The sequence below is a fragment of the Athene cunicularia genome, assembly GCF_003259725.1.
Source record: "Athene cunicularia isolate RWA chromosome 7 unlocalized genomic scaffold, athCun1 chr7_part1, whole genome shotgun sequence".
Taxonomy (NCBI): Eukaryota; Metazoa; Chordata; class Aves; order Strigiformes; family Strigidae; genus Athene; species Athene cunicularia.
The window spans coordinates 1,343,728-1,355,514 of NW_020799107.1; the positions used below are offsets into that span (position 1 = coordinate 1,343,728).

Sequence of the window (11,787 nt, forward strand, 5' to 3'; positions counted from 1 at the left end):
CTTAATATTTGTGTTGTTGGAATCAACAGTTTGCTTAGTTATGCAGTTACTAAGATGTGGCAAAGTAATTCTTAATTCAGCTATGAAATATTTTTACATGATTTGCAATTTAAACTGAAAATTTACTGAGCACAGTAATTTGTTACTCGGTGGTCTTGAATTATTATGGCAGCACTTTGCATAGTGAAAGACTGGATTAAGTTTACGTAGGTTTGCGTAGAAATTATGCTTTTATGTTCTTGGAAGTGCAATTCCTGATGCTCATTATTACCTCCCATCTGTTAAAGACTCCATGGTAATGGAAATTATAGAGGAATGCCCAGGTACCATTTTAAACCTCTGACTATATTCCTTTATTGACTAGCATGAATGCTGAGCTGTTACTGTTAAAGGTTGCTTTAACTACAGTCAATGGCAGCATTTACATAATAGACTGGCTTAGTAACTCAAAAGTTAATTTGAAGCTTGCTGAATACACGGGAAATCTCCCTAATTCCTGTGGTAAGGACCTGGTATCATGGACAGATTTGTGTTTCAGACCTCACTTATGTCTCAACAGATTGGTCAGTTAAATTCAGAAGAAGAGTCCTTTGGATGGCCAGTATCTCAGTACCCTCAGTATAAAAACATCCGGAATGCTCTTGCTCCATATCTTCGTCTCTATGATATGACTGTTGAATTCAACAGGAAACACAGAGACTGGACAGAGGGAACATTTACAGAAGTGAATCCAGAAAAAGTAGAGATGGATGTGGGAAACTACTGGCACGAATTGTATAAACTAGAAAAAGCCCTCCACAATTCACCAAATGCATTAGCAATGACAAGACAGGTTAAATCAAAAGTAGAGGAATTCAGATGCCACATTCCTCTAATCCAGGTGATTTGCAATCCTGGTTTGCAAGAGAGGCACTGGGAAGAGATGTCAACAATTGCTGGTTTACCATTGTGTCCTTCTGAAGACTCACATGTCTTGTCATATATTAACTTGCATCTTGAACCATTCCTAGAAAAGTTTGAGACCATCAGTGAAACAGCTAGCAAAGAACATTCACTTGAGAAAGCTTTAATGAAAATGATTTCTGAATGGGATCAAATGGAGTTCACTCTTCTTGCCTACAGAGAAACAGGAACCCATATTTTGTCATCTGTAGATGATATTCAGATGTTATTGGATGACCACATTGTCAAAACTCAGACTATGAGAGGATCTCCATTCATTAAACATTATGAGAAGAGAATAAGGTATATATTTATTTTTTTTCCAACAGAAGGTCACCAAGTAGTGTTTTATCAAATAAGAAACCTTTTCTGCTTAGTCGAAAGCATAGGGTCTTCAAATGCTTTTGTTTATCCTCCCCAAGCAGTGAAGTAATCTCATTTTAAAGGGCTAAAGCTTTTGTCCCATGTCAGCTATTTAATCCCATTAAACTTATTTTTTACTTTTAATTAACAATATGGGAAGTGTTAATGCACTGTAGAGGTTGCTAAACATTTCTAACGCACTCTTGTACTTAAGGTACCAGATGCATCATATTAACATTACCTTTGTTTTACCAGATACATTTTATCTGAGGTGTAGATTGAAAGCTTGTAGTCTTAAGAGAATATCGTCTAAATTTTCTACCTAAATTATAAAGCTACTGAATCTTTTAAGCTCTTCAACAATTAAAAATGTTAGGGTTTATATAAGGAAGATAAAGAAAATGAAAACAAGAAGTTTTTTTTCTTAATGCAGAAAACTTAATTCTAAAACATAGCATTGCATGTTAAAAATTCTGTACTTCATCTTTGAGCATAGATTTTAATCCTTTTTTGTCTCTTTCCTCAAGAAATACTTGCTTCTTAAATCCCCCAAACTTAGTCATATTGTGGAAAACCAAAAATCTTTCATTTAAAGTTTGGCTATAATTATCTATGTAGGTACCTCCACACTCCCCTTAACCTGCAAAAATTATATTTTCAACACATCCTCGATAAATATGAAAATGTTCATATACATACATGTATATTCCAATAAGTGTTAATTCTCTAATTACCTCTGTACTATAGTATAAGAGTTCCTTCCTTATGAATGTAAAATGGTAGGTTTTGCCTATTTAAAAAGAGTAAGTACACCATGGTAATTTCATCAGGGATTTTTGTGACTGACAGCATTTGTAGTAATATAAGGTGTTAGTATTACTTTAGCCTTTGAGAACTAGGTTCTCAACACAATGGTTGCTTTCTCAATAACCCCACAAAGCACATAGAATTCTGGATTGCTGCCACAATTATTCCAACTTTCTCATCTTACTTTTGGTATATTTTTGGTGTAAGCAAATTAACTGACTTAACTAACTTTCCTTTGGAAAGCTGCATTTTTCTCTACCTCTTAGTAGAAGCAAAATCACCAGATATGATGAACCAATACCTCAGAGATGAAAGAGGGACTTCAGGTAGAGGAGAAGGTGCATGCAAGCAAAGCTGTCTGTTTAGAATCTGTGGCAGGTGAATGAATGAAGGGGGAAGTATGTTTTCACATGTATCATTTTACAGAGCTCAGTGATGCCCATGTATGAGTGCTCTGTTGAGAAAATTATTGCCATGGTTCATATATACAATATGTATTTTAACAGCATGCACTTGTAATAATAGTTCTATCTGTACTGTCCAGTAGTATGAGAGTTGTAAAAAATTCCAGTTTTATACAGGAAAGAAGAATATATATACTTTTTATAGGATGATAAATAACATTTTATTATGTTTTTCTAAATTGTTTATGTCAGTGGATTAGGAATACCAATGACATTAGAGAACTGATAATACCACATGTCCATGGCAATATCACGATGTCCAATATTGGTGAGATAGTAAGAAGTGTCAAATGGTGGTGTTAATAATTTTAAAACAACACAGAAAAATTGAGGACACTTAGAAAAAATGATAAACTAAAGGATCTTGAATTTTTGCCTATCAAAAGGAAAGACTTAATAGCTATTGAATTATAATATTGTGTCCCCATATTGGTGTGCAGTAATAATGAAGAACTCTTTAATCTATCAAACAAATGTGTTCAACATCCACATCTGGAATTTGGAGTCAGAAATAAAATGTGACTTAACCATTGGACTATTTACTACTTGAAATCTTTTAATTAAGACCAAATGTCTTTTTAGGACAATGTCTACATATTTTTGCTTTAATAGTTTAGGTTACTTTTGCCATCTCAGCCTATCTATTATAGCAAACAATTAGAAATAGTAAGCCCGGGCTTTGGCATATGCCAGCAACCTGATTACATACTCAATTGAAGTGAATTTGTCCATGGATACTGTTATATGCTAAAGTGTGTGCTACATTTATTCACTGATACTATTAGTCTATTTACTGGATTAACCTAGTTCATGAAATCCTACAGTCAACCTTACAGGTGATCCAGCTGCAGAAATCAATGTGGACTTTGTGTGCAGGAAATCGGGCTAGATGAATATGATAATCTGCTGAAATCTTATAACATACCTGTTGCCCTTGCTGCTGAATATGCAAATTGCCAAAAAGATCTTAACAATCTGCTGGAAATATTTTACTGGAAGCATCCATTAATGTGTTTGAACTAATGCTACTTTTTAGGGAATGGGAAGAAAAGCTGTTGTTGATACAGGAGATCTTGGATGAATGGCTGAAGGTTCAGGCTACTTGGCTTTATTTGGAGCCAATTTTCAGTTCTCCTGACATCATGGCTCAGATGCCTGAGGAAAGTAGACGATTCAGTACTGTGGTTAAGACATGGAAAGGCTTAATGCAATCACTTTTTCAGGTAAGTACTGCTGTCCTAAGAATACAGAGTGAATTTGTAGTATGTACAAAAAAAAATTGTTTCTGCTAACAGTCATCTGTTTTCTGTTTCATCTTAGCCCCCTTTCTTAGATTATTTTAAAATTTATTTTGCAGAACTGTTTCAGATAGAATCATAGAGGCATTGATTGGGAGAGGCCACTGGAGCTCAGTTAATCAGTCCTCTTGCTAAAAGCAGAACTTTTCCCGACACTACATCAGGTCAGACACAGCATTGTGTAGCCAAATTTCAAAAATCTCCAAGGACAGGGATTTCTTGCAGATTACCTCCAGAGAATACAGTGCTGTGATACCTTCCTAGTGAATATTTTTTTTTTTACTATCCAAACTAAACCTCTCAAGCAAAGATTTGTACCTGTTGCCCCTTGTTGCCCAACTGTTACTGCTGAGAAGTTGACTCTGTTTTTTTAATATTGAATGGTAGAGATGCCTCCCTAGTTTTAAACTGTTTAGATATTTAACTTGCTTCAAAAATGCTATTATAATCTACTATAAATAAGTAATAAGGCAGTTGCCAGGTGCCATTACTGCACATGTCTGGCAGTTCAGAATGTTAGTCTTGCCAATCTCTTTCTTATTGATGCTTTCTGGAAGTTAGCACTGTTACTAGGATCAATTAATGAGATTATATGAATGCTCTTCGCTTCAGTTGTTAGATGTTCTCAGCCTTGGATCAGGTTAGATTGGCTATATTTGCCAGCCTAACTGTGTGAGGAACACTCCTACAATCTCTTCTGCTGACTCTGCTGAGAGGGCAATAGGTTCTAGCAAAGAGGTGGTACTAGTAATGGAAGAGGTAACATTTGAAACTGGCACAGCTGATTCTTCAGCAGTTACATGGTCAATGGTCTGAATGCATGCTCTACAAATTCTGTTCCTTAGGGAATAACCATTTACCCAGTAATTCTGGTAATCCTATTATATAATCCTAGTGATTCTAATAATGATTAGAGAAAACTGCATTCATTCTGAAAAAGTTCCCTAATAACAACGACATTTCAAGTAGTATGTTGCATTTTTAAGTGGGCTCAGAAAGCTATTCAGCAGGCTTGAGAAGATTTATGAGATTCACTGTTTTCCATGGTAGGGACATAAGGTTGCCATTTGAAGGAAAAAATTAGAAGTTTGCTTTCATCTGTCTCATGCCCTGGCAGAACTTTGAGATCCATTATGTCATTAGGACAGATCCTAAAATCTTCACTTAGTCTAAAAGCTTTATATCTGAGCTCTTTTCAGGTTGCAGGTATGGTCTTAATCATAGAATGGTTCGGGTTGGAAGGGACCTTAAAGATCATCTAGTCCCAACCCCCCTGCCATGGGCAGGGCCACCTTCCACTAGACCAAAGGTTGATCCAAGCTCAATGCCAGAATAGAAGTTTACCAATCTCAAATTGATTTTGGATAAACAAGTAAGCATTATTTTCCAGAAGATGGCACTCTGTTTCCACAAATGCAATGTTTCAGTTTCATGGCTTAAATTAATGTTCTTCCCCAGTCTATATGAATGGCCTGTCTTAAAGTGTAAAGTTAACTTGAGTCTGTTTGTGCTTTTTTGCATTAATATGCCATTGTATTATAAAATTCCTTTATTTGTTTGGCTTTTAATCACAAATTGGAATAATCATATATTATCCCTTTATTTTAAATATATAATTTAAGCAATACACATTAATGAGAGTAAAATTACTTAGTGGTTTCATTTCCACTTCCCATAAATTCTAAAAAAATATCTACAATATGGAAGTTTTTCTGTCTGTGTGGAAGAAAGAAAGAAAAAGACAAAAAAGATCCAAGGAAAAAAAAATCCCAGGCTGTAACTTGTGATATGTTAAAAATTATATTTAGAAACTAGAGTTGGTGATTGTCTTTTAACAGGGTACTCAAACTATTTTTATATGCTTGTTTTATACTCTTTTCTTGATACAGTTTTTTCCCCTAACTGACACTGACAGCATCACTGACAAAATAAGTTATGCTCACGTTTTAAATGACTGAGAATGATGGCATTCCCTTTTTTCTTTATGCTTTAGCAGAACTGTAAATAGGAAATCTATGTTGAAACATAAATTACTTTTCTTCCTGACTTTTTCTCATGTGAAAGTAAAAACAAGCAGGAAGAACCCCATTTATAAAACTGGCAGCACAGCTTTGTTTTGCTTTCCCAGTTGTACTTATTCTCTTTTCTGATGATAAATGTGCTAAGAAAGGGAACAAACCCTCTTTCTGTTGACAATATATGTGATGTGTTTTTTTGTGCATTAAAAACTGTTTTATAAAACCAATTATGAGCTATGTTTGTATGCTGACAGCTTAATTGTCTATGTATAGATGAAAAGTATATGTAGTTATTGAATTCTGGTTTGGTATGATGCAAGAGGCAAATGACAAAGTAAATGTATTTCACATACAAAGGAACACTATGATTATTGTATTAGGGAGGTGCACCCCTGTGAAGCTCAGTTAGATAAACATAAAATTATAGGGGTTTTTTTTAGTAGATTAGAAGTATATGTGTAACATGAGCAGGGAATTGAACCAAAGCTGAATGCTAAATTGCAAATAATCTCAAAATTTTATGAGTTTTTGAACTGAAACTGAACTTATAATTTATTATTAAATTCTCCAAACTGATGCTGAACAGCAGTCAGGTTATTGGCTCAAATCTGCATTGTCACCTTGTGAGGAGTTTGTTTCTTACAGATACCTTTTGCACCTTCTGGGCTTTGCACAGCAGTCTAGCCTGTCTGTCCTCATCTATCCCTTGTCACCCGTGCTTCTGCTCTGTAAGACTGGTGTTCTGCAAACTCTATCAGGGACTTTTCTGAGTGGGACTTTCCGTATTTGTAATGGGCTCTGACAAAACTGTTCCTAGTGGAAATAGTCTGGGTACATCTTTGATTTCTGTTGTCCATTGTTGGAGTATTCCTTGTTGTTATGGTCAGCAGTTCTTACAAGCCCCCAGGAGGTTGACTAGCCTGAAATTCTTCCTACCAATCTGTTGGTGTTTCTTATTGTTGGATATAACTCTTTTTTCAATTTTAATCTTGGATATGCATTCTATGCTGTGTGTTTACAGGTGCAGACTCACTGGGCAAGAGTAGAGGGGACATAAGTGTTAACTAACATTTCTACTTAGTTCTGTTTCCATCTCACCTGGGGTCATTTCTGGCCCAATTCAAATTCCAGGGAAATGCAGTCTGATTTAAGTGGTGAAGGAGAAGCTCTGGCAGAAGCAGTGTTCCCAGATGTTGGAAAGTGGATCAGGAGATTGGGATTAATCACTTTCTATTTTCTTGCCAGCAGTTCATCGTTATAGAACATTATGTATTGCAACATGAGTGGGTTTGAATCAGCTCACGGTTAACAAGTCAGTTAATGTACTGGCATGGACCTGAACTAGAACAAATTCAGTCTCAGATGAACCCAAGGCCATACTGGAACCTAGTAGAAGCATTTGCTTCATCTGACTTCTTCAGTCATAAAGCTGCATAATTTCCTACTTTTTGATGTGTGTTGTGTTTTAAGACCAAACCCCTGTATTTGGTGAGAAAGATTAAAAAAAGTAATGATGATTAGGCTATAAATATATAAGGCATATTAAATGCTAGAACCTGATGTTTGGACAACTGTATTTCTTGAAGGCTTCTTAACTTGGCAACCTTTAGGTCTTTTGCAAAATATTTTTTCTATTTTTATTAATTGAGATAACTTTCATTTTATGCATTAGCTTTTTCTAAGCATTTAGATGCATTTAATTTGAGAGTTTAGTTCACAAAGCACCAGAAAGAGTTTGTAAAGCACTACAGGTCTTAATATATATATTGTCATCTACACAGTGTATAACTATAAGAAAATCAGTGTTTATCCGATAGTGTATCTAGACTGATGTTATTCGGGTGCTATTCTAAAAAGAAATAAAAAGACTTTTTTTTATATTCTTAAAGCAACTGCAACTTAACACGTTTTGCTAGCAAAAGTCTTTAAACATGTATTTAGCTAGTAAATGTATTCGGATGAGAGAATATCTTTTTAGATCACATTACTAGTTAGTACTGAAGTGTCAGTGTTGCCTATGTACAGCTTTGCCATTTTAATACTTATAATCTTTTGTATATATTTATATATTTTACGTGGAAGGAAAGATTTATTTTTTTTTTTCACTGAATTCAGGTGATTATGACTTAAAATGTGTGACTGCATTGTTGTCTTAAAAGTACACTTTTAAAAATCCATCAAAATATTTTAATCATACATGTTGCTTAATTACAAACCAACTGAATAGCCAGTGTAACTTGATGTTGCTCCAACAGAATGATGGGAGTTGTGCTGTTTGAATTGAACTTGTTTTGAAAATTATTTTCAAAAATAATAGTTCATGTTCTGAAAAAATTATTTTAATACCAACTGCCTAACTACATTTCCAGTGAACGCTGACAATGGAGAATGTTAGTAAATTGTAAACCTGACCATGATTTGAGTAAAGCAGAATTTGAAATAAAGATTCATTTTGCTTAAGATTTCTTGCAAGGCTGTGTGGTGATTTACTTGAGAAGGCATTAACATTTTTATCTGGAATAATTTCTTTTCCAGGACAAACATGTGCTGACAGTAGTATTAATAGACAAGATGTTAGAAAAACTGAGGAAGTGCAATGAATTTCTGGGGCTAATTCTAAAGGGACTTAATGAATACCTAGAGAAGAAGCGCCTGTTTTTCCCCAGATTCTTTTTTTTATCTAATGATGAACTCCTTGAGATTCTTTCGGAGACCAAAGATCCTACTCGGTATGGTAAATTTTAATAGATGTATTTGTGACTTTACAGTGCATGCAGATAGTCTTGTTATATTGTTTCTCTGAGCCCAGAACTCTCTTTTTTCTCATTGACAGTTATGTTGGTATTAAGTATCTGCTTGGTTAGATTTTATCATAGGTGAATGCAGAGTAATTTTCTTGGGGAGAAATTAAATTCAGTTCTCTTTTCTAAACTTGTAACCCTTCCATACATTGCTTTTCAGAAGAATCAGAACTCCATATAGTAATTCATGGTGAAATTAACATACCTGATTTTTCCCAGGAGGAAATTGAATGTTAGATGGAGCCCATATACTGCTGACTTGAGTTTTATCTTTTTAGGGGCAGTCGTCATTAGAATATTTCATAAGTTTTTTGCCATGTTTTAACTCTCTTTAGTATTTCTATTCCCCAACCTCATTCAGGATTAAACTGCAAAAAGTACAGCTCAGTATAAGTCCTTCATATACTGAATGGAATTAAATCTATGAAAATTTCTGCAGAACTGATCTTGTTAAGCAATATAGCCTTTGCTATAAGCAGAGAAACTAAGGTTTGCTTCCCAATATGCTGATGATACCATGCAGTGAATATAGTGTAAGATCATGCAAAAATCATAGAATCATGGACTGGGACATTAAAGACCATCCAGTTCCCACCCCCCTGCCATGGGCAGGGACAGCTTCCACTAGACCAGTTTGCTCAGAGCTCTGTCCTGCCTGGCCTTGGACACTTCCAGGGAAGGGGCAGCCACAGCTTCTTTGAGAAACCTGTGCCAGTCTCACCACCCTCACAGTGAAGAATTTCTTCCTTATATCTGATCTAAATCTGCCCTCTTTCATTTTAAAACCCTTGACCTATCCCTATACCCCCTGATGCAGAGCCCCTCCTCAGCTTTCCTGTAGCCCCCTTTAAGCACTGGAAGGCTGCTATAAAGTCTCTCCCAAGCCTTCCCTTCTCTAGGTTGAACACCTCCAGCTCTCTCAGCCTGTCCTCACAGGGGAGGTGCTCCAGCCCCCTGAGCATCTTCGTGGCCTCCTCTGGACCTGCTCCAGCAGGTCCATGTCCTTCCTGTATTGGTGCCCCCAGAGCGGACTCAGCACTGCAGGGGGTGTCTCACAAGAGCAGAGTAGAGGGGGAGAATCCCCTCCCTCGCCCTGCTGGCCACACTTCTCTTGGTGCAGCCCAGGACATGGTTGGCTTTCAGGGCTGCAAGCGCACATTGCTGGCTCACAGTCAGTTTTCCATCCATCAGTACACCCAGGTCCTTCTCCGCAGGGCTGCTCTCAATCCACTCATGGCCCAGCCTGTATCTGTGCTTGGGATTGCCCCAACCCATGTGCAGGACCTTGCCCTTGGCCTTGTTGAACTTCATGAGGTTTACCTGTTCCCACCTCTCCAACCTGTCCAGGTCCCTCTGGATGGCACATCTCTTCCTTCCAGCGTGTCGACCGCACCACACAGCTTGGGGTTGTCAGCAAGACTTGCTGAGAGTGCACTTGATCCCACTGTCCGTGTCGCCAACAAAGGTGTTAAACAGCACTGGTCCCAGCACCAAACCCTGAGGAACCACTCTTATCACCACTCTTCATCATTGAACTATTGACCTCAACTCTTTTGAGTGTGACCATCCAGGCAATTCCTTATCCACTGAGTGGTTCATCTGTCAAAGCCATGTCTCTCCAATGTAGAGATAATGATGTCGTATGGGACAGTGTCAGAAGCTTTGCACAAGTCCCGGTAGATGATGTCAGTTGCTCTTCCCTTATCCACCATTGCTGTAACCCTGTGCTAGAAGCCCACCAACATTGTCAGGTATAATTTTCCTGTAGTAAAACCATGTTGGTGGTCACCAATTGCCTCTTTATTTTCCATGTGCCCAAGCACATTATCCAGGTTCTTGCTGGTCATAGAGGTGAGACTAACTGGCCTGTAGTTCCCTGGGTCCTCTTTATTTCCCTTTTTAAAAATGGGGGTTATGTTTCCCCTTTTCCAGTCAGTGGGAACTTCACTGGACTGCCACGACTTCTCAAATATGATGGATATTGGCTTAGCCACTTCAGCCACCAGTTCCCAGGACTCATGGGCGCATCTCATCAAATCCCATGGACTTGTGCACGTTCAGGTTTCTTAGATGGTCTTGAACCTGATCTGCTTCTGCAGTAGGCCGTTCTTCCTTATATCAGCCTTTACCTTCTGTATCTTGGATGGTGTGGTTAAAGCTCTTGCAGTGAAGACTGAGACAAAACAGTCATTGAGTATCCCAGCCTTCTCCATATCCTGGGTTACCTGGTCTCCTGTTTCCTTCTGGAGAGGACTTGCGTTTTCTCTCATCTTCCTTTTATCACTGATGTATCTGTAAAAGCTTTTTTTGTTGTACTTCATGTCCATCCATGTACTTCATCCTCCCAAGGCTATCAGTCCTTGCTTCCACCCTCTGTAGGCTTCCTTTTTAAGTGTGAGCTTGTCCAGAAGCTCCTTGTTCATCCCTGCAGGCCTCCTGACTTCCTCTTTGTTGGGATGCATCGCTCCTGAGCTTGGAGGAGGTGATCCTTGAATATCAACCATCTTTCTTAGTCCCCTCTTGCCTCCAGCCTTTATCCCATGTTACTCTGCCAAGCAGATCCCTGAAGAGGCCAAGTTCTGCTCTCCTGAAGTCCAGAGCAGCGAGCTTGCTGTGCTCTCTCCTTGTGACCTTAAGGGTCTTGAACTCCGGCATTTCATGGTCACTGCAGCCCAGGCTGCCTTTGAGCTTCACACTCCCCACCAGCCCCTTCTTGTTGGTGAGAAGAAGGTCCAGCACAGCACGTTTCCTCAGTGGCTCCCCTATCACTTGGAGAAGGAAGTTAGCATCAACGCATTCCAGGAACCTCCTGGATTGCTTATGTGCTGCAGTGTTGTCCCTCAACCAGATAGCAGGGTGGTTGAAGTTCCCCATGAGGACCAGGGCTTGTGAATGTGAGGCTGCTCCTATGTCTACAGAGGGCCTCACCTCCTCAGTTGGGTGGCCTGTAGCAGACCCCTACTATAGCATCTCCTGTCCCTGCCTTCTCTTTAATCCTGACCCATAAACTCTCGGTCGGCTCTCATCCATCCCCAGGCACATCTCTGTGCTCTCCAGCTGGTCACTGACATAGCAAATGACACCCCCCCCCCCC

At 38.3% G+C, this 11,787-nt stretch overlaps 1 protein-coding gene across 1 annotated transcript in view; it reads left to right on the forward strand.

Annotated features, from left to right (window-relative positions):
• The window catches only part of DNAH7 (dynein axonemal heavy chain 7), a 120,007-nt gene that overhangs the window by 24,750 nt on the left and 83,470 nt on the right, over positions 1-11,787 (forward strand). Inside the window, exons 17-19 of the mRNA XM_026852194.1 lie at positions 560-1,245; positions 3,613-3,799; positions 8,428-8,621. Of these exons, the coding sequence (XP_026707995.1) occupies positions 560-1,245; positions 3,613-3,799; positions 8,428-8,621 (1,067 nt within the window). The remainder of the gene's footprint in view (positions 1-559; positions 1,246-3,612; positions 3,800-8,427; positions 8,622-11,787) is intronic.